This window comes from Lithobates pipiens, unplaced genomic scaffold, assembly GCF_037356315.1.
Source record: "Lithobates pipiens isolate NorthernLeopardFrog02 unplaced genomic scaffold, aLitPip1_a1.2 Scaffold_8, whole genome shotgun sequence".
Classification (NCBI taxonomy): Eukaryota; Metazoa; Chordata; class Amphibia; order Anura; family Ranidae; genus Lithobates; species Lithobates pipiens.
In genome coordinates this window covers 81,422,492-81,448,722 of record NW_027507903.1, presented here as the reverse complement: position 1 = coordinate 81,448,722, position 26,231 = coordinate 81,422,492, and the positions used below count along the sequence as shown (strand labels likewise).

The 26,231-nt window shown below is 42.6% G+C and overlaps 1 protein-coding gene across 1 annotated transcript in view; it reads left to right on the top strand.

Moving 5' to 3' along the window:
- Window positions 1–26,231, top strand: part of RFX7 (regulatory factor X7) — a 178,040-nt gene that overhangs the window by 136,385 nt on the left and 15,424 nt on the right. The window contains exons 4-7 of the mRNA XM_077471977.1: window positions 6,874–6,996; window positions 11,089–11,205; window positions 13,267–13,351; window positions 16,295–16,502. Of these exons, the coding sequence (XP_077328103.1) occupies window positions 6,874–6,996; window positions 11,089–11,205; window positions 13,267–13,351; window positions 16,295–16,502 (533 nt within the window). The remainder of the gene's footprint in view (window positions 1–6,873; window positions 6,997–11,088; window positions 11,206–13,266; window positions 13,352–16,294; window positions 16,503–26,231) is intronic.

The following is a 26,231-nucleotide window of genomic DNA, read 5'->3' as shown; positions in this document are numbered from 1 at the left end:
GATGGAATGGCAGTCTGCTGATGTAAAAAAGGCAGACCGCCATTCTGTCAGAGATGAACATCTTGTGTTCCTGCTAACCAGGGACACTGATCACTCTGTTCATCTAGTGAATCCATCCCCCACACAGTTAGCAAGCACCCCCTAGGGACACCTTTAATTGCTGTTGATGTTAACCCCTTCCCAGCCAGTGTCAATAATACAGTTAAAGGTGCATGTTTCTTTTTCATGGGACACAGAGGCTAATATTCATTACCTGCTGGGTTATACTTCATTATTAAATGAATGGACACTGGTAGACCAAAGGTCTTCAGATAGGAAGAGATCCCCTATATAACCCCTCCCATACAGGAAGCACTTCAGTTTTTTTTATCAGTGTCTGTAAGGTGGATGGCATGGTTTGTTTGAGCTCTCTGAGCACCAGGTCTCTAGTCCCACAAATGATTCCAAAAACGAATCAAGGGATTGACCTATCGGATCCATTTGACACAGGCTTTTATCCTTTGATAAATGGTACCCAAGCCTCGCAAGAAGACTCCAGATCCTGCAAGGTTTTGCCTGTAACGTGGCCTCCGGGAGCTGGACCCTGCGGAGTGGAAATCTGGGATGCTACAGTGCTAAGACATTTCCTGCAGGGTGCTGTACAGGTCCAAGGGAGTGGACCCTAAACATGAAAGGGTACCCAGTCCTTGTAGGTCCTAGTGACGGGAACCCGCCGTGAAGGGTGAAGATTGGGCCCTTAGTTTCTAAGTGGCCCTGCACCTGGACGGGTAAGTGAAACCCCTTTATTTTATTATTGTGGTTTATCCCAGTGATTGTAACAATCAGTCAAGATAGCTAAAGGCTGGACACCTGTGTGCGGTGACCATCCAGGGGAGTTCTGGGCTAGCTGTGGGTGTTTGTACCTTTTTTTTTTCTTCTTTTGCTTGTGTCTGGCTGTTTTTTACCTGAATGATGGCACACAACGATGCGCCATATCGCATTGGTTCACCGTGGTGCACGTGCATTCGCAGGAGCGCCGTTGGGCTCAGCAGTTTGGCGGGCAATGACGCTTCACCTGCACATGCGCTGTAACGTTTATGCAGGCACACAAAGATTTGTGTTGCGCGAATACAGTCACGCCCGCTTGCCGGGACCATGCACATGCATGCGCACACGCATAGAATGTTCTGGCGCACACCCACCTAATTTAAGCTGCTCAGGCCAAGCATGTGGTGCTTCGAGAAGGCAGCTGTGTGACACATAGCAGGCTCTGAACAAAACACTTGCAGTAGTCCCTTTTTCTTTACTCGAGTCACCAGGATCCCCGTTACAATGTCTTTTGATGACGAACCGCACGTAGGAAGGTGGACGTACTGACGTCATCACACACACTCTGTGACAGGCGGTCGCTTGTTTGGCCTGCCGTTTTCTACGATGCTGGTTTTTATATTTCTAAATGTAAGTGCAATAATTTTTTTTATATTAAATGTATTATGGTTCAATCTACACTATAGAGTTTCCCTTTGGCTATTAGCGCTCATTCTGCTTCCAGCAGCTCAGTTTTTTTCTGTCTAGTGTAGGAGAAGGACCTGGCTCCCGGTGGGGACCATTGGTCATGGGAATTTTTTTCTTTTTTCTGCATTTTTGATTCCTGTGATCTACAATCAACAGCCGGGTTTGGTAACAGACTGGATAATATAGATCCATGTAGTCTCCCCAGCCTGGCCATCGAGCATGAGCAGGCCCTAGCTGCGTGCTGGATCGGCCACGACATGCCCTGTCTGATCCAGGGGCGGCCGGTGAGCTATATGCTCTGGGGCACACACATGACTGCGTCACAGTGTGATGTGGCCGTCAGCCACCCTGTACTGCTTGGGTGATGGGTCTGTCCGTGGAATGTGTCCAGCAGTCAGAGCAGGAGGGGTAAGTATGGTTCCACCTGTCTCGGCAGGATGGAGCAGCTGAGCATTCCCTGAGAGGTCAACTAGGGGGTCTCTATCCCTTTCTTCTCTCACTTTCCCTTCTCCCCATGCTATGGGCCACTGTGTGACTGGGCACATGGGGGTGCGGTGCACGTACCTGACCGGAGGTCCTCTGGGGGGCTCTGGGTCCTGGCAGGGGCCTGCGGTTGGTGATCCGCTCGTTTGGGTCATGATGGGGTATCTGTGTGTATGCTTTGTGGGATGACCGCCGCGTGAACTGCGCCCATTTTTTTGTAGCCACAGACAGTTTTTCTTAATTGCCCATTTTCCCGGTGCTCTCAGACGTTTTCTGTATGAGACTGGTTCTCATGGTTCCTGCCTAGCACTCTCCTGCTTTTCGGCATTGTGGGGCTGCAAGGTGTCTTCTGGACCGCCATCTGCAGTAGGTTTAGGGCTTTGTCCTTAGAAGTGGACTTCGTGTGCTTACTACTGTGTTTTGTCCATCTTCCCATCAACTCTGACCAGCTTCCCTGTCCCTGCTGAAGAAAATAAACCCCACAACATGATGCTGCCACCACCATGTTTCACGTTGGGATGGTGTGTTCAGGGTGATGTGCAGTGTTAGTTATCCGCCACACATAGCGTTTTGCTTTCAAGACCAAGAAGCTCAATTTTGGTCATATCTGACCATGCACCTTTTCCACGTTTGCTGTGTCCCCCACATGTTTTCTCGCAAACTGCAAATGGGACTTTTTATGGCTTTCTTTCAACAATGACTTTCTTCTTGCCACTCTTCCATAAAGGCTAGATTTGTGGAGTACACCACTTATAGTTGTCCTGTGGACAGATTCTCCCACCTAAGCTGTGGATCTCTGCAGCTTCTCCAGAGTTAAAATGGGCCTCCTTGGCTGCTTCTCTGATTAATGCGCTCTTTGCCTGGCCTGTCAGTTTAGGTGGAGGACCATGTCTTGGTAGGTTTGCAGTTGTTCCATATGCTTTCCATTTTTGGATGATGGATTGAACAGTGCTCGGTGAGATGTTCAAAGCTAGGGATATTTTTTTTATAACCTAACCCTGTTTTAAACTTTTCCACAACTTTATCCCTGACCTGTTTGGTGTGTTCCTTGGCTTTCATGATGCTATTTGTTCACTAAGGTTCTTTAACAAACCGGTAAGGGCTTCACAGAACAGCTGTATTTATACTGAGATTAAATTACACACATGTGGACTCTATTTACTAATTAGGTGTCTTCTGGAGGCAATCGGTTCCATAGATTTCAGTTAGGGGTATCAGAGTAAAGAGGGCTGAATATAAATGCACGCCACATTTTTCAGATATTTAATTGTAAAAAAAAATTTGAAAACCATTTATAATTTTCCTTTCACTTAACAATAATGTGCCACTTTGTGTTCGTCTACCATATAAAATACATTTACATTTTTTGGTTGTAATATGACAAAATGTGGAAAATTTCAAGGGTTATGAATACTTTTACTGGACTTGAGTATTTTGAGTATCTTATCCTTCTCCTGTATGCTTCTCTTGCGGGGTCTTCCTTCCTCGGGAAAAGCTCCAATCTTTGTTCCCTTGTTTGAATGCTACACTCCTGGAGCCGACCAACCCTCCTCTTTTGCATGAATGTTTTCCGCAAAGCTGCCTCTTTCCAAGCAGTTTCATGCCCATTTTCACTCCAGCCCACAACTCAGCATGCTAGCTGTGGGACACAAAGGGCTCATATGCACCTGACCCCCAAAACCAAGCTTGGCCTTGTGGGTCATGGATCCAGCCCTGGTTTCCGGAAAATTCTTTCTTCCCCTTAGTCTGGGAGGTTCTCACAATGGATGCCAGCCTGTTTATCTGGAGAGAAGTCCTGGAAACACTTTGGGTGCAAGGTACTTGGTTGTAGAAGGAAGCTCCTTATCCAAACAACATTATAGAACTACTAGCTATGCAGATATCCCTTCAATGCTGGCCTTCTCACCTGCTAGGTCATCCAACCAGAATTCAGTTGGACAGCGTTGTGGCAGTTGGCTTACATTAACCATTAGCAAGGAACCAGAAATCTCACATCTCAAGAGATCCTTCTCAGATTCTGGGTTGGACGAAATGTCACATTCCATAATTGTCTAGTGTGCATGTCCAAGGCCTGGAAATTGGGCAGGCAGTCTTCCTTAGTTGTCAATGTCTGGACACAGCAGAATGGTCTCTTCACCCTGATGTGTTTTAAGAGCTGTTTCAGGTGGGGGCACTGGAGATGGTCCTCTTGACTACCAGGCTCAGCAACATACTAAGCAAGTTTGTCTCCAGGTCCAGGGATCCTCTAGCTTTCTCAGTGGATGTTCTGGTGATTCAGTGGGAACAGTTCAACCTGATCTACATCTTCCAGTTCTAAAACTCCCTCTTCTGCTTGGCATGATCAGGATGGGGGGTATTTCAGTGAATCTCATTGTTTCCGACTGGCCCAGGCAGACATGTTACAGGGACCTTATCAGACTCCTGGAAGACTCTGTGGGCCCTCCTAGATGATCTTCTGTCCCAAGGAACATTTTACCACTCTGCTACTTGATCGCTGGTTTAAAGGTCTGACTATTGAAGCCCAAACTTCTGCACATATGAGCCTACCTGATTCGGATAATCCTATGCTTTCAAAAGCTAGGAGATTGATTTCCTGCAAAGTCTACCATCACACTTGAAAAGCTTATTTCTCAGGTTTCTGGTTAAATCTGGGCCCTAGCAAATCATTTTTAAGAGAATGCTTGCCTTTTAATTCTTAGCGAAAGCCTTTGTACAGGGTATTGCTCCCATTATTCCCCCTGTATGTTCTCCAGTGACAGCCTGGGATCTCGGCCTTGCTCTGCTGATTCTTCAGAAACTATCCTTTGAACCTATCAGAGATATTCATTTGTCTACTGTATATAACAAGTGCAATGTGAGTTGAAATTGCCAACCTTTAACTGTTCTACAAAGGGATACTATTGTATTGCGGCCTAAAACCTCTTCTCTTACCAAAGTGATTTCTTCCTTTCACCCCAACCAGGACACTATGCTCTCTTCTCTATGTCCTACTTTATGACATCTGTGTATCTCCACTGTCTGGATGTTGTACGAGATGTTGACAAGTTCATCATGTTTTAAAAGGTGGAGGTTTAGGCCTCTTCTGATGATGACTTTGATTGTATGGTTCTTCAAGCACCCTGTAGATGCCATTAGGCCTCTTCTGCTAACCTGTTGTTACTTGTGGGCATGTTAGTGTTTTTTGTGCCGGATTGATCACTCGATTGCATTGCTTTTGGACATTCTAGTGTATCAGAATTACTTTACCCTATGTCATTTAATGTACAATCAAGAAAACAAGATTTTTGACTTACTGTGAAATTCTTTGCTTGGAATACATTAAGAAGCACAAGTCCCCTCCCCTCTGTTCATATGATCTACACCTCCTGTTTCTTTGCCGAAACACTTGAACATGATGGGAATGGGAGTGGTTATATTATACTGTCTGTCAGTGTCCAGTTCCTTCACCCTGTGAGGTAGCATAACCCAGCGTACGGGAATGACTTCACCCTGTGTTCCTCTACCCAAAAGGGGAAGCTCCACTTGTTTGCCTCCTCCCCCCTCTGTTGGCACCTTTTGGGGAGGAGGGGGGAGCGAGTACCTGGTTTTGACAGGTACCCCCACTCCCATCTCCGGCTAATCTCGCCACGACGATGTCACCCGGAAGTTCGCCCCCTCCTCCTCCCCCTGCTGCCGGGCCATTCACAAAATGCACAGCGCGCTCCGCGCATGTGCAGCAGGGAACCAGCACCCGAGAGCAAATTGAAAAATCAACTGGGGGGAAGACACCACTGGATTTGTGGACAGGTAAGTGTCCTAATATTATTTTTCTGAAGGAGCCTGGAGCTCACCTTTAATGTACTCCAGGAAAAGGATTTTATGGTGAATCAAAAATCCTGTTTGCTAAAAAAAAAAAAAAAAAAATCCTGTTTGCTGCTTGTGCCTTTGGAGATTTTTTTATATCACAAATATGTGTTCAGGTGATATGTTACTGGAAGAGGAAAGAGAAGGAAATGTTCCCAAGAGGATTACAGGCGGCAATTTTAAGAAAAACTGTACAATAGCCACAATAGTTGTGGCTGGAGTGCACTTTCAACCATGAATGTGTTACCACTATCCCCCAGCTGAAGTGGTCAGAAGGCTGTGGCTAAGTCCACCAGGCTTGAAGCCAATCAGTTGTCATTGCCAGTGAAATACAGTATTTACCCATTTATAGGCAGTTAAATCTTTGTTAGTGTTCAGTATTCACACATATACACACACAAACGGCTTACACAACTTCAGGTCATTGTTAAAACTGCAAGATTTGGGTTCAGTGCTAATGCTTTTTCGTTGTCCACTTTCATACACTGCTCTTTTTTTCATACATAATGTAGTTTTCAAGTTTTGAGTTACCCTAAAGCAGCCAGGTGCATTATAAGAGTTTGAATATCCGGTCTGTCTACTTGGTTAAGCCATGTGGTCAGTTGCCAAAAACTGTCTTATGTTTCCAAAAGTCTTGTTATTTATGAATGTAAAAGAGCCTTCAGATCACCTGCAGTAAAATGTGAGAAACACATTTAAAACATTTTGTTTTATTTTAATGCCACTGGCATAGTTATAGAAGTATATCTTGGCACGTATCAAAGCTCAACTGTTTATTTTAGCATTTTAATAAGCACGTCCTTGGTTTATCCAGAATTGAAGTAGCTTTACTTCTTTTTCTTATGTTTAAGTGTGTTTCACTGCAAATATTTTCTCATCTGAATAGTTGAAGTGAGTTAACTATGCCAACCCAGGTTGTGGATTATCAGCTTGGTCAGATATTCTATTTTCTTGTTAGACTTGCCATCAAAGTTTTATTTAGTAGCTCTTCAGATGTTGATGTTAAGACATTTCCATTCAGTTGGATGAATGTTTTTATTTTTTTTTCCTTAGTGATCAGAGCTCTTTGTCCTCTAGTCGAGCTCAGCAAACTCATGCTTTCTCCTGGATTAAGAATACCTTAGAGGAGCACCCAGAGACTTCTCTGCCCAAGCAAGAGGTCTATGATGAGTACAAGTAAGTGTGGTGACATGTTTTTTATTGATGTGGGTGTGAGTATAGCAGGATCTGTCTCTTTGCTCCTTCCGTCGCAAGTGCCCCATCAATGTACTTCCATTTGTAGTATGCAGCAAGGCCTTCTTTTATCACTTTAACCACTTGAGGACCGCCGTATTGCCATTGTACGTCAGCACAATGGCACAGGCAGGCATAATCACGTACATCTACGTGATTGCCTTCCAGCGGGTGGGGGGTCCGATCGGACCCCCTCCCGCTGGTTACGGCGGTCCGATTCGGTCCAGGAGCGCTCCGTGATGAGGGGATGGCCGTTGGTTTTCGGCCACCCCCTCTGGATCGCTCCTGGCCAATGAGAAGCTTCCTCCCCTGTGTATTGTTTACACAGGAAGGAGGAAGTGATGTCATTCTCCTCGGGGCGGTCTTTTTGACCGGACTACGAGGAGAACAGTAAAAGTAAGTGTGCACCAACACTACACTGACATGTAGGTACACACAGGCACACAAACCCCCCCCGATCCCCCCCCCCGATCGCCCCCCGATCCCCCCCCCGCCCCCCCTCCCCCCCCAGTCACAGTGTCACTGATTGCATTGATCATTTCTTTACTGATCAATGCATTCAGTGTCAGTTGTGACAGTAAAAACTGTCAGGACAGTTAGTGTTAGGTCCAGGGTAGCCCCCTATCACCCCCCAATAAAGATTTAACCCCCTGATTGCCCCTAGAGTTAACCCTTTCACCCCCTTTTGCCAGTGTCACTAAGCGATCATTTTTCTGATCGCTGCATGTGTCGCTAGTGTCGCTAGGTAGCTAGTTATTTTTTTAGGTTCACCGCCAGGTTTTTATAGCGCTAGGTACCCCGATATACTACCCAATAATGTTTTTAACCCCCTGATTGCCGCTAGTTAACCCTTTCACCCCCTTTTGCCAGTGTCACTAAGCGATCGTTTTTCTGATCGCTGCATTAGTGTCGCTACAGTCGCTAGGTAGCTAGTTATTTTTTTAGGTTCACCGCCAGGTTTTTATAGCGCTAGGTACCCCGATATACTACCCAATAATGTTTTTAACCCCCTGATTGCCGCTAGTTAACCCTTTCACCCCCTTTTGCCAGTGTCACTAAGCGATCATTTTTCTGATCGCTGCATGTGTCGCTAGGTAGCTAGTTATTTTTTTAGGTTCACCGCCAGGTTTTTATATCGCTAGGTACCCCGATATACTACCCAATAATGGTTTTAACCCCCTGATTGCCGCTAGTTAACCCTTTCACCCCCTTTTGCCAGTGTCACTAAGCGATCGTTTTTCTGATCGCTGCATTAGTGTCGCTACAGTCGCTAGGTAGCTAGTTATTTTTTTAGGTTCACCGCCAGGTTTTTATAGCGCTAGGTACCCCGATATACTACCCAATAATGGTTTTAACCCCCTGATTTCCGCTAGTTAACCCTTTCACCCCCTTTTGCCAGTGTCACTAAGCGATAATTTTTCTGAACGCTGCATCAGTGTCGCTAGTGTCGCTAGGTAGCTAGTTATTTTTTTAGGTTCACCGCCAGGTTTTTATAGCGCTAGGTACCCCGATATACTACCCAATAATGGCTTTAACCCCCTGATTGCTGCTAGTTAACCCTTTCACCCCCTTTCACCAGCGATCACAGTATAAGTGTCACTGGTGACGCTGGTTAGCCAGTTAGTTATTTAGGTTCCCCGTCAGGTTTTTATATAGCGCCAGGGACCCCCATATACTACCTAATAAAAATTTGAACCCCCTGATTGCCCCTAGTTAACCCTTTCACCACTGATCACCGTATAAGTGTTACGGGTGACTCTGGTTAGTTTGTTTTTTATAGCATTTTATATTCAAATCCGGAAGGCAGTGCTTGGTTTTCGGGGACCCGTACGTGGCTAGGCTCCCAAAAAGTCCCCCACATGTGGTATCCCCGTACTCGGGAGAAGCAGCAGAATTTATTTTGGGGTGTAATTTGACTTCTGCACATAGCATGTGTGAGCAATATATCATTTAGTGACAACTTTGTGCAAAAAAAAAAAAAGTTTGTAATATTCCCGCAACTTTTGGCAAAATATAAAATATTCCATGGACTCAACATGCCTCTCAGTAAATAGCTTGGGGTGTCTACTTTCCAAAATGGGGTCATTTGGGGGGGTTTTGTGCTATTTTGGCATTTTATGGCCTTCGAAACTGTGATAGGTAGTGAGGAGTTAAATCAAAAATTTGCACCCTTAGAAATCCTGAAGGTGGTGATTGGTTTTCGGGGTGCCGTGCGCGACTAGACTCCCAAAAAGTCCCACACACGTGGTATCCCCGTACTCGGGAGAAGCAGCAGAATGTATTTTGGGGTGTCATTTCACATATGCCCATAGCATGTGTGAGCAATATATCATTTAGTGACAACTTGGTGCAAAAAAAAAAAAGTTTGTAATATTCCCGCAACTTGTGGCAAAATATAAAATATTCCATGGACTCAACATGCCTCTCAGTAAATAGCTTGGGGTGTCTACTTTCCAAAATGGGGTCATTTTGGGGGGTTTTGTGCTATTTTGGCATTTTATGGCCTTCGAAACTGTGATAGGTAGTGAGGAGTTAAATCAAAAATTTGCACCCTTAGAAATCCTGAAGGTGGTGATTGGTTTTCGGGGTGCCCTGCGCGACTAGACTCCCAAAAAGTCCCACACACGTGGTATCGCCATACTCGGGAGAAGTAGCGGAATATATTTTGGGGTGCAATTCCACATATAACCATGGCATGTGTGAGCAATATATCATTTAGTGACAACTTTTTGTAAAAAAAAATTTTTTTTTTTTTTTTTGTCATTATTCAATCCCTTAGGACAAAAAAAATAAATATTCAATGGGCTCAACATACCCATCAGCAATTTCCTTGGGGTGTCTACTTTCCAAAATGGGGTCATTTGGGGGGGATTTGTACTGCCCTGCCATTTTAGCACCTCAAGAAATGAGATCGGCAGTCATAAATTAAAAGCTGTGTAAATTCCAGAAAATGTACTCTAGTTTGTAGACGCTATAACTTTTGCGCAAACCAAAAAATATACGCTTATTGACATTTTTTTTACTAAAGACATGTGGCTAAATAAATTTTGCCCTCAATGTATGACTAAAATTTAGTTTATTCGATTTTTCTTATAACAAAAAGAAGAAAATATCTTTTTTTTTCAAAATTTTCGCTCTTTTTCCATTTATATCGCAAAAAAAAAAAATCGCAGAGGCAATCAAATACCATCAAAAGAAAGCTCTATTTGTGGGAAGAAAAGGACGCAAATTTCGTTTGGGTGCAATATTGCATGACCGCGCAATTACCAGTTAAAGCAGCGCAGTGCGAAATTGCAAAAAGACCTCTGGTCCTTAAGGTGTTTATTGGTCCGGAGCTGAAGTGGTTAAAGCTGGCCATAAATAGTGCAATTTTCACTCAATACCCATATCAACACAGTCAGTGTTGATCAGGGGGATCCCTCCCATGGAGCTATTATGTTCTCCCGGCAGGTTGGCATGGGGAGCCATCCCTGCCAGGAGAACACACAGTGATTATGGCTATAATCACATGAAAAACCTGACATGCTGGTTGTACCATCAATCAACTTGGGTACAATCAGCCTGCCTATAGATGATTTGAATCTTGGTTGGTCACTGCTAAACTGGCTGAGATTCGAACCGTCTATTGCGGGCGTAAGTGAAAACTATGCATACCTTTTTTCCTCCTCTTACAGTGGCTTTTGGTAGTGGCTTTGTCCTCCTTTAGTGTGTACGGTGCTAAAGAACCCCCTTTCAACATTATACAGTGAGATATGTCCTCTTTTTTTCCCCTATAGATACTACAGTGTACCCTTTTCCCCATAGTCAGTTTTCAGTAGGCCATGTTGATCCCTTGATCTGGATGCTGTTGGATGTACTCTGGCCTTGTTGTTTTTCTCAGCACAATACATTGGAGTTCAGCTGTGTCTTCAATAATCTGCAGAGCATTCTTCTGCTTGTAGATATGCATGCCTGTGGAATTTTAGGAGCTGAAGTGTCTGTCCAGGCTGTTTTTATTGCTCATATCCATTTCATATGTATGCTCTTTTCTTTTAGGAGCTATTGTGACAATCTTGGCTATCACCCACTAAGTGCTGCTGACTTTGGAAAGATTATGAAGAATGTATTTCCTAACATGAAGGCACGTCGCCTGGGCACAAGAGGCAAATCAAAATATCCTTTACTTCAAATGTGTCCAAATCTGCATGGGCTTCTTCACAAAACATCTGCTGTTGTAATTCAACTTGCATCTAAATTTAGATGGAAAATATCAGCATATAGAAAACAATATTCCAAATAATATGCTGTCAGGACAGTTATTGTTTAACTACTGCAATCTACAAAAAAAATAAAAAATCTAGTTTTTTTTGCACCTTAAGGGCAAATACTTTTCTGGTTGTTACATATTTTGGAATATTAAGCGTTAACTATCACATTGACTGTTATGTCTAAGCTTGATTTCCAGACCTGCTGTTGTGCTCATCGACTACATGTGAGTTTAAATCAGGTCTACTTCAGAAGGATGAATTTAGCTTTTGTATGTGGCCATGATGTGTTCCTTTGCTTTTATCTCTCCCACCTTCCTGTGGTCTAAAGTGGCACTTTAGAAATCTAGAACATGCCCTCGACCAGCAAACATATGCAAAACCGTTGTGCCCTGCTTTGGGTTTTTTTGTACTTAATTTTGTCTGTAATTTGCATCATAATCCACAAGAAGTATTTGCATTATTATGAAGATGTATGTTTTTGGTTTGAGTATGCATGTTGGGCTCGGAGCTGCAATAACACATTTCAAAACCTGTGTACTGTTTAAAGCTGCATTAAAATGTGTCTTATTTTCCTTATGCTGGACAAGCAGAACTTTTTCCATAAATTGTAAAAAGGACAGTTTTTGGGTGAAGAGGGAACAATTGCCTGGCTTGTGAATGTTGGGCACAGATCCAATTTTCTTTTCTTTTCAATTGTGGGCAGATAGAATCAGATGTATTTACTTAGCCCTTAAATAAAAAGTGAGGATCTCAATGAGGTGAGATGTACAGTAACTATTGTGTAGATCAGCCTCTTTTATCTGTAACTTTACTTTGAGTTGTTACTAGCTCCTCGCTACTGCAGGAAATTCTGCAAGCTACCACTCGCAGGAGGTCTGATATCAAGGGCCTAGCCTGTTTTGGTGTCTTCTATTTAAGATCACACATTGTTAAAAAGTAGAGCTCGTTGGGTCACTGATATTGGAGACATAGGTGGGAATCCATGGGAAATGGCCCTAGAAGGGCTCCTTGCTGTGCCGGTGTCAGCTGCACATAAACTCTCACAATTATTTATCTTACACAGAGCCTATCACACCCCTAATAGGCTGTATAATTGGGGCCAGAGGGATTCTCCTTTATGTCCAAAGTACTCGATGGTCTGGGGGGACTTTATACACATGATATAGCGTGGCCCGAAACTTGCTCAATACTGGGCAGAGAGAGTGCAGGTTATTTCTGATCTAGCTCTTGATCTGCTGGTTTTGTTTTTTCAGAAAATTAAGGATATGCTTTACATATGATGCTCTGTACCTGGTTATATATCTCATGTTCAATGCAAGAGTGGATGGCTGTTATCTAGATCCTTCAACGAGCGTTTTTTTCCCCCCTTGTCAATAAAAAAAAGTTTGGAGTAAAAAAAAAGTATTACTAAACCCACAACTGTAAAATCAGTGTGTATATGCAGTAAAGCAGGCTTGTTATACTCACTGTGAAACCTAAAGGGTTAATCCTCTGCATTGTGTATAGAGGCTGAGCGATCCTGTCTTCTCTGATCCTCCTTTTCTTCAACTGACTCCAACCTATCTCTTGATTGAACAGAGCATTAGAAGTCAGGCTGCACATGCTCAGTGCTAGAGAGTTTTTTTCTTTTTCTTGGGAGAGTGCATGTAATCAGCATAGGGCCAGTCAACACTCTCCAGTAAAGAGGATCGGGGGAGAATGAAAACTCCTACAAGCTTAAGCAGACACTGATACAAGTCACAAGGCTGCTATATACTGCTGATGAAAAAAGGTAGCGGTATTTAGCAGTTTATATTTACTAAAACGATTGCATTTCCGTGTTATGTGTACTGTGAGAGACCATATATAGTGAATTCAGGCTCCTGGGTTTAGTAACACTTTAGTCTGTATGTTTTTTTTTCATAGTGAGTTCTCTTGCATATGTCAGGCTCGCAATGTATCCTATTAGAGACCTTAACTATGCTACGTATTGCTACAGTGGGCTGAGAAAGAAAGCATTTGTACACATGCCTTCACTTCCTAATCTGGATTTTAACAAGTCAGGAGATGGGGTAATGTTTGTTTTTATTTTTGCATCTCTTTCAATAAAACATACGTTATGTATACAACTGTAAGCCAAATAAATAGGGTGTTTAATATTGTAGAACCCTTTGACAAGACATTGATCACTTTTTTTTCCCCCTGTTAATGTAATATAAATGCAGGGATTCCAAAAGACAGCCATAAAATGCAAGAAACAAAAATAACTGGCCTTCACCTAAATAGTAACTTTCAACTATCATAGATGAAAAGCAATAGAAGAATGGAAATATCTTATCTGCAGAAAAGGCTGCCACAGGCTCCCGTTGATTCTTATAATATGACTTAAAGTGGTTTTAAATTCAAATGGCTAATGTTGATCTCGCCTCCATGTGTTTGTTCAATAAACAGTGCAGTGTTGTTTGTTTTTATTTTTTCCAATCCTAAATACCTTTTTTCCTTGTGCTCATTTGTAGTCACTGCCTCCCTCTGCTTTGTATCCCGATCTAAGGGAGCCAAGTGGGAGGGGCCGAGATTACCTTCTGTTTTAGGTAAAAGTAAAGTCTGTGAATGAAGTCCAGAGCAGAGGAGCGATGAGGAAAGGATAGAGGAAGGGCCATGAGATCGTGTTCTCACTGAACACTAGGAGATGACGGGGAGAGAGGAGGGGGAGCTGCAGAGACCCACAGATGCAGAGGAGAGAAGCTAGATGATGGAGGCACCTAGTCCTGACCACAATCACATGACTCAGCAGCCATGATAAATGTGGTCAGTTCACAGAGGGGAAGTCTGGATCAGGCAGGATCAACCAGGTACTGTAGGAGATACAAAGGGACAATTGACTAGGGAAAAGCACTATGCTATAGCTTGTGCCTTAAAGGGACAGGAGCATGACTTTTTTTTGGGGGGGGGGGGGGGGGGGTTAACAACCACTTTGGTCATAGAATTTGTCACATGATCACTGCTGGAGGGGGAGGATCAGTCAATCTGAGCTCTGATACCCTGACACACAGCGTGGTTCACCCCTACCCCCGCTCCCTTCTTACAGGATTTGATTGACAGCAGCAGGGACCATTGCGAGCTTTAGGCTTCATGTACACTAGAGCTGCTAAACTTGATTTTAAGAGCTTTTGGTGTTTTTCTTTTTTTTTGCCAAAGCTCCTAAACTCAACTAAAAGCATATTTGTCAATGTACGTATAGGCTTTTAGTATCGTTTAGAAGCTGCTGCGGTTAGGTGAGGTTCAACCGCCCTCTCCTGATTGTGGAAGAATCACCTTCAGGATAGGAATGTTTTGGCCCCGGAAAACCACAAAACTTTGGCAAAAGCGTGTGATTTACTGCGGCCACAGTACACCATGGCTAAGTTTACATGAAGCCTTATAAAGTATTACAGAATCAATTATCAATTTTCTCTTCTGAAAGTCTCAAAAGCTGTAGGAGAGATGGATGGGCATGTATAAAATCCTTTATGATGAACTTTAATTCCCACCCACAATTCAACAACTAGTTTCTGTTTCACAGTATATTAAAAATTCACTGAGGAGAGGTGTGGGTAGAGGATTTTTAATAGTTTCTGATCTTCCTGCCCCTCGTAAATCAGTGTGTGGCTGGACCAAGGCAAATTAAATATTAGTAAAAGAGATGTCTGCCTAGACAATAGAGGGTAGTTGGATTGTTAAGCACTTCTTGAAACGTATTTGGTTGATCATTCATGGTAAGACATAGGTAGAGAGTCTGCATAATAAGCCTACCTTTATGTGAAAACAGTTAAACATGGAAAAGGAGGAGAGTCTTTTTGCAATTTGCCAGTAAAATTTGTTTTCTAAAGCACAATGCTCGCTAATCACCTCAACAATTTAAACAAAAGAAAAGCTGTCTGTATCTCACACCCTGTTCTGTAATATTCCCTCAATTGTTTCCATGATTACACCACTGTGGAGATTTAAACACATTTTCAGGAATTTTAAAAGAAAAGTTTGGGTTGTTTTTTTGGGAAATCATACTTACCTAGGTGGTTGCAGCATCGGTCTGATGCATCTGTCCCCGCCGTCTCTGAGACTGAGAAATGCTGATCGCTCAGTTCTCAGTGTGCCATGAGCAGAGAGCTGGTGATGGTCAGTCACCCCACTGTCTGATCTACACCCCCCCCCCGCGCTCACTGGACTGCTTGGCTGTGGAGGGGTTGGGAGTGGTTGGCTCAGGCTCTCACCAGTTCTCTGAGAGGCTGAGCCGGGTACCAGTCCAGGCTTCTGGGGGGGGGGGGGGGGTGTCCCAACCATATGCTCACGATCTTCCCCCAGCCTGGACTGGCTCTGTCGTGTCAACTAACAGCAGGCTTCAGTCCTTTGTCAGCTGAAAACAGGTCACAGGAGTGCAGAACAAACTGCATGCCTGTGATTCACTGGAGAAGTCAGCGAATCAAGCTTTGACTTTACTCCTATTATCGTTTCTGTGCTTCCTGCCCTTGTTTGGGAATTGGTGCACGGCTTGGTCGAGGCAAAATATATAGCAATCAGAGTAAAGGTTGCCTAGAGAGTAGTAAAGGGTAGTTGGATTGTCCACTGCTTCTCTAAACTTGACTGGTCTAATTTGGTGGCCGTTCATGTTTAGCCCTGTAGAGAGGGAAGAGGGCAGGTATCATACACTTCAGCTTATCAGGATCTACAATAACATTTGGGCAAAGTTTTCATAACTGTCTGACTGCTGTTGATAGAATAACCAACTCTGACTGCATTGGAAAAGCACAGGTATCCTTTAAACTGTTACTAGAGAAGTTTTTAGTTAATTTTATTGCTCTATCTCCCATTTAATGGTGCAAGGTCAGTTTAACATTACCATAAACAAGAACCATGTATCTTAGAATAAATTACTAGTTACAAATTATTATATTTAGACAAATTGCATTTCATGTAAGTAAAAATGTATTTTCTATCAGACTATTTTTAGTGTGCTTACGATTTGTTTTACTTTTCAGCTGGATGGAATGGAAGTGTCAGCGCAGTTGCAGAATGCTGATGAAGAGGTTGTTTCTGCAGCTTGTCGTCTTGTTTGCGAGTGGGCTCAGAAAGTCCTAAGTCAATCATTTGACTCTGTTTTGGATTTGGCCCGTTTTTTGGTCAAAAGTCACTACATTGGCACTAAATCAATGGCAGCATTAACCGTAATGGCAGGTGATTCTGCAGGTAATGGCATCATAATCAAAAGCGATATATTCAGTTTTTCAGTACAGCTAAATGCTCCTATGATATTCGACGAGCATTTGATTCCTTATCCGTTCTGTAACTAAGGCCTCCTCACTGTTTGTTTTAACTCCCTAAATGTAGAACTATCTCACCAAAGCGGCTTGCATTGCACACGGTTGCAGCGTGGTCCCATTCACTTGAATAAGACGTGTTCAGCAGGCGGTAGTGCCCACCTAATGCGACAGGGTATATTTCTGGACGCAAAATGTTGTGGCCACAACATGTGTACACCACCGGCCACTGCCTTTCCAGCTAAAAAAGGGAACGGCTCGGGGCCAGTAAAAATACTTCTTAACAGCACGGTAAACGGCAAGTGTAAACAAGCCCTCATGTAAATATTACTGAAAAGGCTTGTACCACACTGTTGAAAGTGCCTGTCGCAAGCAATCCAAGGCACTCTCAGACCTTCATCTATTTATTTTTAAGTTTAATTTGTTTATATTTTGCCATCCCTGATTCCTCCCTACCTACATCATGCACATTCTAATTACATTTTTTAAGTAAGACCTTTATATTTTTATTACTTAACTTATTTTGGAGGCCCAGTAATGTTATCTCTCTACTTCTCTATGCAGTGCATGCACATCATGGCTGGTAAAAGGGGCCTGCAGTGTGCTGTACACAGCTTTCTAAAAAAAAAAAAACAGCACAACATTCTGCTTCAATACTCCTGTCTCCGGAGTCCTCAGCCCCGATGTAAACAGTGAGCTGGCCCTTGGAAAGAGTTATGCAAAAATTAAAATGCTTTGATAGGTGGATGTCAGTCTGGAGGAGTAGTCATTTCCTTATCGGACATCATTTGCATGCAGCCTACCCTAGGTAATGCCCTCATGCAGTGCTGAGCCCCAAGATTAAAAGAACTGAAATCGAATGAATGCCAGAAGGAGTCTGCGGACAATAAGGCTGAGAGGAAGGGGCTAGAAGATATTTTATGTTCTTCAGTCGGAAAATGGGGTGGTCTGATTTCTAATGCACACTGTGAGAAGCTTACAGTGCACAGTGAAATCTGAGAAAGAGATTTCAGGGCAGGAGAGAGCCTGTAAAACTGTACAAGACTGATGGTAAAGCTAGAGTTTAACTTTAAGCTTAATAAGCTTGTATTACCTCCCATATAGGCTCTGTTAGAAGGATAATTAAGTTGATATCTGGTGTTCTGAAAATTATGCTTTAGGTTTGTCTTAAAGATGCAGATGAACAGTTATAATCTTTCAAATAACATTAAAATAGAGTGATAGTCTATTTGCAAGAATAATGCTAACTCAAAGCATTATAACCACAACAAAAGAGTTGGTTGTCTACAACACGATGCTTGATAAACCCCTGTGAGAATTAAAGCAGAACTCTGGCTTTTCTTCCCCAAAACAACAAATGCATTGTGCATGTAAATGACCCCAGTATCATTTTATTTGTATCTTACCTACTTTAGCTGTAAAAGGCAGGTTTCTGTGTCTGTGGTGTCCCCCCTCCTCCTGGCTGAATTTCAAAGTTCTCTGACCTCCTGTTTCCTTCCTTTACCAGTACTGATACTACATGTCCCATCATGCTTTGAGCCTCTAGTTTCAGGGAGGGTTCAGGCACTGCGAGGGTGTGATCTGTGAGGCAGGACTTGGGAGTTTTGGACTCTTCCTGTAGGTGTGACTGGGCAGAATTGAATGCTAATTAGGATGTATTCCATCCCACCCACCATCAGAGCTGTGACAGAAGTTACATCATTTGCACAGACTGAAAGACTACAGAGGGGTGTGTTCTAGGCTAGAAATGCTGCAGGAAGTGGTTGTAAGGCCCTCAGTCTACATCCAGACTATACAGAATGTCACATGGTACAAAGCCTCAACTAGACGCAGAATATCAGGGGATCTGCAGACTTCAAAGCAACATGATGAGGTTGTGTCATGGTCCCTCCCTGTATATCCCCTGCTACATTCCCATTATTGTTTTCTTGGTTGCAACACTGCTGATATGGTTAAACACATTTGGGGGGATTGCCCCTAGAGAAAGCATTTCTGGACCCATATTTATGAGAGGATTGTGTGCCCCATTAGGAAAATCTGCTAGAGGCTTTACAAAGGCTCAGTTCACACTAGCCGACTCCAAAGTTGCACTGAACATCACGCAATCTGACTTTGATACAACTTTGAAGTGATTTTGATAAGACTTTTACACTCTGGCATTGAAGCCATGTCAAAATCATATCAAAGTAGTGCAGGAACCTCTTCTAAAATCTCAGTGACCTCAGTAGTGTCAATTGGAATGGCTCTCATTGAGATACATGCTATTTCACATGTCTTTTGGGTCTCAAAGTTTGATCCGAAGTCGCAGGAGTGTGGAACGAGCCTAATCTAGAAAGACTGCTCTAGCAAAGAATACCAACTACATTCTCACAGCAGCAAAACAAACTATAATGAAAGCTTGGAAAGTCATAAATTAACTATGTTTAATAGGTTTTAGGACTATGTTTTGTGATATTGGTGAACATTTATCAAACCGATATTATCAGAAAAAAATGCACTGAAGTTAATTTTAGTGCACACAAACACAATATATTACCCATTTTTGTGAAAAGGAAGTTTGGATGGTCTGGTCCCCAACCAGACATACTAGAAGAAGGGGTGGGCTATGGGACTATCACGGTGCACATAAGGAGTATAGAAGCAAAATAACAAGAAAAAACATATATAAAAAACATTCAAAATTTATTGAAACCTAAAATCAATTCACAATCAAGGATCAATGTGGGATATGAGGTATTTCGACTAAATTAACTTTTCAGCTTCTTCAGGAAATACATCTAGGAAATATATATCACAATTAAATATGTATAAAGACCATAATATTAATAAAAGAAACAAAAGGGGGAAAAAACAAAATTACAGAACCAGTAATTACATTTAGAATCTTACCCCGACACCTAAGCCACAGGGCGTACTAGCACAGAGGCTTCTCCCAGTGGGCTAGTACGCCTTGTGGCTTAGGTGTCGGGGTAAGATTCTAAATGCAATTACTGGTTCTGTAATTTAGTTTTTTCCCCTTTTGTTTCTTTTATTATTATTATGGTCTTTATACATATTTAATTGTGATATATATTTCCTAGATGTATTTCCTGAAGAAGCTGAAAAGTGAAACTAGTCGAAATACCTTATATCCCACATTGATCCTTGATTGTGAATTGATTTTATGTTTCAATAAATTTTGAATGTTTTTTATATATGTTTTTTCTTGTTATTTTGCTTCTATACTCCTTATGTGCACCGTGATAGTCCCATAGCTCTCCCCTTCTTCTGGTATGTCTGGTTGGGGACCAGACCATCCAAACTTCTTTTTCACGTAATTTCGGGATGATGGTGCATGATTTATTGGTTGAATTTGTAGTTATATTGCTGTGAGGCCATTCATTTCTGTATTACCCATTTTTGGTAGAATATGAGGTTGTGATGAGTAAATAGATACTGAAAATGTCAAAATTAAAATTGTGTTCACCTGTGAAACAGTGACGAACTTTGGTACCCAAAACTGTCCGTAGGTGAAGCTTTTAAAAGCACAGCAATATCTAATACAGTTGTGCTCATACATTTACATACCCTGGCAGAATTTATGATTTCTTGGCCATTGTTCAGAGAATATGAATGATAACACAACACAGAAACATTTCCTTCACTCATGGTTGGTGTTAGTGGCAGAAGCCATTTATTATCAACTGTGTTTACTTTTTTTTTTTTTTACTTTGAACAATATCTTTATTGTAACAAAAAAAAAATTACAAATGGAATATATGCATAAGAAATGTCAAATATTCATTGACTATCTTACCAACAGTTATCTCTTTGGCTGCCCAAAGACCAGAGCACTTTTTGCGATTCACCACTGCGCCGTTTTAACTGACAATTGCGCGGTCATGCGACGTGGTTCCCAAACAAAATTGACTTCCTTTTTTCCACACAAATAGAGCTTTCCTTTGGTATTTGATCACCTCTGCGGTTTTTATTTTTTGCGCTATAAACAAAAAAAGAGCGACAATTGCAATATTTTTTACTTTTTTGATTGGTTTGCGCAAAAGTTATAGCGTCTACAAAATAGGGGATAATTTTATGGCATTTTTTTAAATATTTTTTTTATTAGTAATGGCGGCGAGCTGCGGTTTTTATTGTGACTGCAACATTATAGCAGACACATCGGACAGTTTTGATGCCATTTTGGGATCATTAATACAGCGATCAGTGCTATTCATTGCACTGATTACTGTAAAAATGACACTGGCAGTGAAGGGGGTTAACCAGTAGGGGGCGCTGAAGGAGTTAAGTGTATCCTAGGGATGTGTTCTAACTGTGGGGGGGGAGATGAGCTATGTGTGACACGACACTGATCACTGCTCCCTATCACAGAGAGCTGTGATCAGTGTCCTGTCACTAGGCAGAATGGGGAAATGCTTGTTTACATCAGCATTTCCCTGTTGTTCCTCTCCTCGAGATGATCACGGGACTCCCAGCAGACATCAAGTCCGCGGGAGCCGCGGTCACACTCACGGAGTTCGCAGCGGGCGCGTGCCCACAATGCTGCGTCTTAAAGGTGACATACCCATATGTTGATATGCCCAGCCGTGCCATTCTACTGACTTATATCGTCGTGACACTTTCCTTAAGTGGTTAACAGACCTCTCGTATATATTATACTACATGCTGAGACACGCATTTACCCATATAACAGAAAAGATGTTAGTAATAGTAATCGTGGTACATTGTTGACATATGTGTCCTCATCTCTGTTTCCATTAAATAGCAAAAATACTGGTGGAGGGCAATATTTAGATACGAAAAAGAAGGTTTGCCTTGCTAACTAAGGGCTTCTGCGGCTTGCAGCCACCTATCCCAAATGTTATTGTATTTTGGCAGGCATCTTCTGTGCTTGTATATGAGTTTTTTATATGGTTATTCACTTCTGCTACCCATGTACTGAACTCAGGTGAACTAGCTATCATCCATCGCCTTGCCAGGACTTTCCGTGCAGAGAAGAGTGTTTAATTTAGAAAGATTTTAGTGAATTTGTTCATATCTGGCTCTGGGTATATCCCCAGCAGGCAAGGTTTGGGGTGCAGTGTAAGAGGGGAGCCCATTGTATCATGTAGGAATTGTACAACTTGTGTCCAATATCTTTTGTACCCTAGGGCAGCTCCGAATGAAGTGATAAAATGTGCTGGTTTCCTGGTTACACATTGGGCAAAGAGCAGTTTTGGCTTGTTTGTACCTGGATATTTTAAGAGGAGTGAGAGAAGAATGGTGGAGTATATAGATCTGCGTGAGGCAATCAGAAAGTTTGTAGGAGACTAGTTTGCATGTGGCCAGAGCATCACTTCATTCCTCATCCTCTGTTGCCCCCATGTCCATCTCCCATCTGGCCTTCAGCTCATATGCCGATGTGGAAGATGGAGGTAGTAGCAATATACTGTAGAAGTAGGAAATTTGTTTCTTAGGGACAGAGCTTCTTATCACTTCCATTAGAGGATTATTGTCCAGTTGGGGGATGCCAGTCAGGAACTGTGCTCTGAAGGTGTGTCGGATTTGTAGGTATCTGAAGAGCATGCGAGACAGTATCTTGAACTCAGACCTAAGTCTGTCAAAAAGTTTTATTGTGCATCAAGTGTTAGGTGGGACAGGTAAGAAATTCATCTAGAGCTCCATATCTCAGACTCTGAGATAGATTTAGATTCAGGGAGTGTCACATTGTGTATCTGGGGTAGTTTGAGTTTATCCCTTACAACGTCCCATAAACACTTGTCGTAGTATAGCATTGATGTTCGCTGTCCCGCTGCCTCTGCACTTCTCACACCCCCCGCGATTGCAACAAAGGGATCCCCTGTTGAGTGTGTCCATTTAGGGCACAGTAAATGTAAAAATCTAGTTCTATCTGTTTTGTTAACGTGAAGTAATTGTGATAGCTGCTCTGCTAGGTGATGCACGTTAAAGTCCGGTAGCACCATCCCACCCAGATCTGTGGGATTTTTCAATTTGCCCCAGGGTAGTTTATGCCTACGCTTTCCCTATATGAATGATTTGAGTATCGCTTCCATGGATTTAAAGTGCTTAAGCACCAAGTATACCGGGGAGTGCCATATCATATAAAGAATTTTGGGCAACACCATTTTCACAAGGTTCCCATAATTCCTATCGGCAACCTGGCCCATATCTGAGTTTTGTGCTTGAGCATTTCAAACAAGGGTTTTATATTGCATATAATGTAGTCTGCTGGGACCCGAGTGATCTGTATTCCTAGGTATTTGATCCATTCTTTGTAACGGTAAGGTGGCCTGATCCTGGGTTAATGGGAAACTGTCTAATGCAAGTATTTGGGATTTATCCCAGTTGATTTTGAGTGTTTACTCTTTTTAAATCACAATGGCAACAGAAATTACCCAAATAACCCTGATCAAAAGTTTACATTCGGGCCGATTACTTGCACACAAGTTGACACAAAGAGGTTTGAATGGCTATTAAAAGGTAACCATCCTCACCTGTGATCTGTTTGCTTGTGATTAGTGTGTGTGCGTATAAAAAGTCAATGAGTTTCTGGACTCCTGACAGACCCTTGGATCTTTCATCCAGTGCTATACTGATGTTTTTGGATTCTGAGACATGGGGTAAGCAAAATAATTGTCAAAGGGTCTGCGGCAAAAGGTGGTAGAACTGTATAAAACAGGAAAGGGATCTAAAAAGATATCCAAGGAATTGAGAATGCCAATCAGCAGTGTTCAAACTCTAATCAAGAAGTGAAAAATTAGGGTTTCTGTTGAAACAAAACCACGGTCAGGTGTGTGTGTATATGTATATGTATATATATATATAATTTTTTTTTAATATCACACATATAACACATGGCAATAGGATGAATCAGTGTTCTCACTAAACAGCCTCCCACTCAAAGGTTTTGAATACCTTAAGTGTAGAAGTAGAGGAGATGCTTTGGAAGGCTTGCTTTTGAAGGTCCTAGGTCTTTTTACTGACCACAAAATAATTTGAAGCTACTGAGGTACACCTGGCCTGTTCACAAAGTCTCTAGGGTGGCATCTCCCATATTAAAATACAGGCAGGTTCAATTTAAAATAAACTTCAGTATGCCAGTAATCTGCTAAAAGTACATTGTGCCTCTCCAAAGAACTTGTCACATGTACAGCAGAATGTGATACCATGGTACTTGCCACAGATTCAGAAACAACGCAGCGGTTTAGACTATGGCAAAGGAATGTATTCAAATTGGTGTTCAAGTCCTATGTGATAACTAACAGGATTTCATTTGTCACATATTACATTTTGGTGCAAACAAATTTCAGCTTGGAAACATTCAAATTTAGTACAAAATTCAAATATGAAATGCTGTGCGTACTAAGGTCACAGAATATGTGGTCTCTACAGGAGCATTTTACAGTTATTTTGCATGAATAGTTGTGGTGAGGTATGGATCCAAAAGACTGATAAATTGGCTTAATGTCTCTCTAGGATAGTTATTTAGTTTTTCAATATGGAAAATAAGCATAGACCTGTTGTTATGCGTTTTAAGTACAATTCAACAGTTAAACATTATCATTGTGGTGCGGGCATAAAACACTTGAAAATATAAATGCAGCACAAGAATTTTTGTTTTGAAGTGCTGCCACCCAGAGGCAAAAGCATAAAGTCAAACCAGAGGGAGGATAGTGTAAATAAGGATTTCAGTTTGAACACTTTATTTTAAATAAAATGAAACTATAAATGAAATAATGCACATTTTGTACATGGACAGTTTGCCATTCCTGACATAAGTATTACATGTTAAAATATATTTCTTTCTCATTCATGGAGGGACACAGGATTTAGAGACACCTACAGGAGGATTTGGACATTACAATCCTCAGTTTTTGCTAGTATTCTAGGATGATGGACATCATCTCTACTCTTAGAATTTTCATAATCTTTGAGTAATAGCTTTAGAGGTCATTCCCAGGCCACGTTGGAAAAGGGAAGCTGCAGGACCAGCCCGGAATGTATCTTTAGGGCACAGTGTTCAACAATGTGTTACTTACCTGTGGGGTGCCTTTTCTTAACCAGTACTGTGTCACAGCCTCTAGTGTTGCCCCGTCTAAAGACTCCTTGTAAGTAGGCTATGTGTGCTGAGAATCGTCGGTTTTTTAACAATCGGGATCATTGGGCGCCTTTTTTATCCTATTTTCTATAGGTTTACGTAGAAAAGGATTAAAGTAGCATTCCAGTCAAATCCTAACTATACAAAAACCTACTCCCATCCCAATTCTAGGCTTATTCTAACTACCCTGTAAAGGAAAGGTGTCTATACTTACCATCTATTCTGTGGTGCTCCGGTCCAGTCACATAATCTCTCCAGTGACCAGCTTCAGTGAAAAGGAGAGAGCACTGTCAATGGCTGCTAAGCCTGGGCAATGACATCACCCATAGGCTTACTATGGGGCATTCGTTGTCAGCTGAAGCCAGCACTGGGAACAGGTCGTGTGACTGGACTGGAGCACCTTTTTAGTTTGGTTAAATATTGACATATTTTCGTTCTCATGGTAGTTAGAATGGGCTTGGAATAGAAGTTTGTGCAGATTTAGGTAGAGTAAAGCCGCGTACACACGATCGAACAATCCGGTGGAAACGTTTTTTTTACCCAAAAGTCCGGCAGACTAAGAAAGTAGTTTTGCACCTAAATATGTCCGCCGTACCTTTTAAACAAACTGACTTTTCCCGCCCGGAGAAAAGTCCGCTCATTTTGAGCGTGGCTCCAGGTAGCCGGGACCAGCGAAGGAAGCGTCGCTGGCCTCGTCACCTGGTATGGATTTAAAGGGGAAGCCCCACGCCGAAAAAACGGTGTGGGGGTCCCCCCCAGGTCCATATCAGACCCTTATCCGAGCATGCTACCCGCCCAGTCAGGAAAGGGGGTGGGGACGAGTGAGCGCCCCCCCCCTGAGCCATACCAGGCCCCCCCACCCAAAGCACCTTGTCCCCATGTTGATGAGGACAAGGGCCTCTTCCCAACAACCCTGGCCGTTGGTTGTCGGGGTCTGCGGGTGGGGGGGCTTATCGGAATCCCTTTAATAAGGGGGCCCCCCACCCAATGTACCCCTACCCATTCACCTGTGAATTTTTTTTTTAAAAAACAACACACAAGGGTTAAAATAGTTTATTGCACAGCTCCAGGGGTCTTCTCACCGGACTCCTCCGCTATCTTCTTATAGCTCTTTTACTAGCAGAGGAGCCCGGCTTTCTTTTTCGCCGCCGCCCTCTTCTTCCGACTTCCGGGGTCTTGTCCCCCTCTTCGGTTCTTCTTGCCGGGCCACCGCGCCTTCTTTTAGCTCTTTTACAAGCGGCGGCCCGGTCTTCTGTCGTTGCCTTCTGTTCTGTTCTTCTCTTCTCTTCTTGAGCTGTTGCCTCATCGCTGTCTCTGGCCACAATGACAGGTGTGCGGCGACTTATATAGGGACATCGCCGGATGATGTCCCCGCCCATTATGATATCACAGTCCCAGAGGATGCTGTATGACTAGCCACCTAGTCGTACAGCATCATGGATGCTTGGATAAAGAATGAGGTTGCTGGGGGCTACAAGCTAGAGTTTGCTCTCTGCCCTCGCCACGCTTCATGTCTTTCAACCTGCTGTGTCTCCTCAGAATGATGGATCTTCTAGGTCAGGG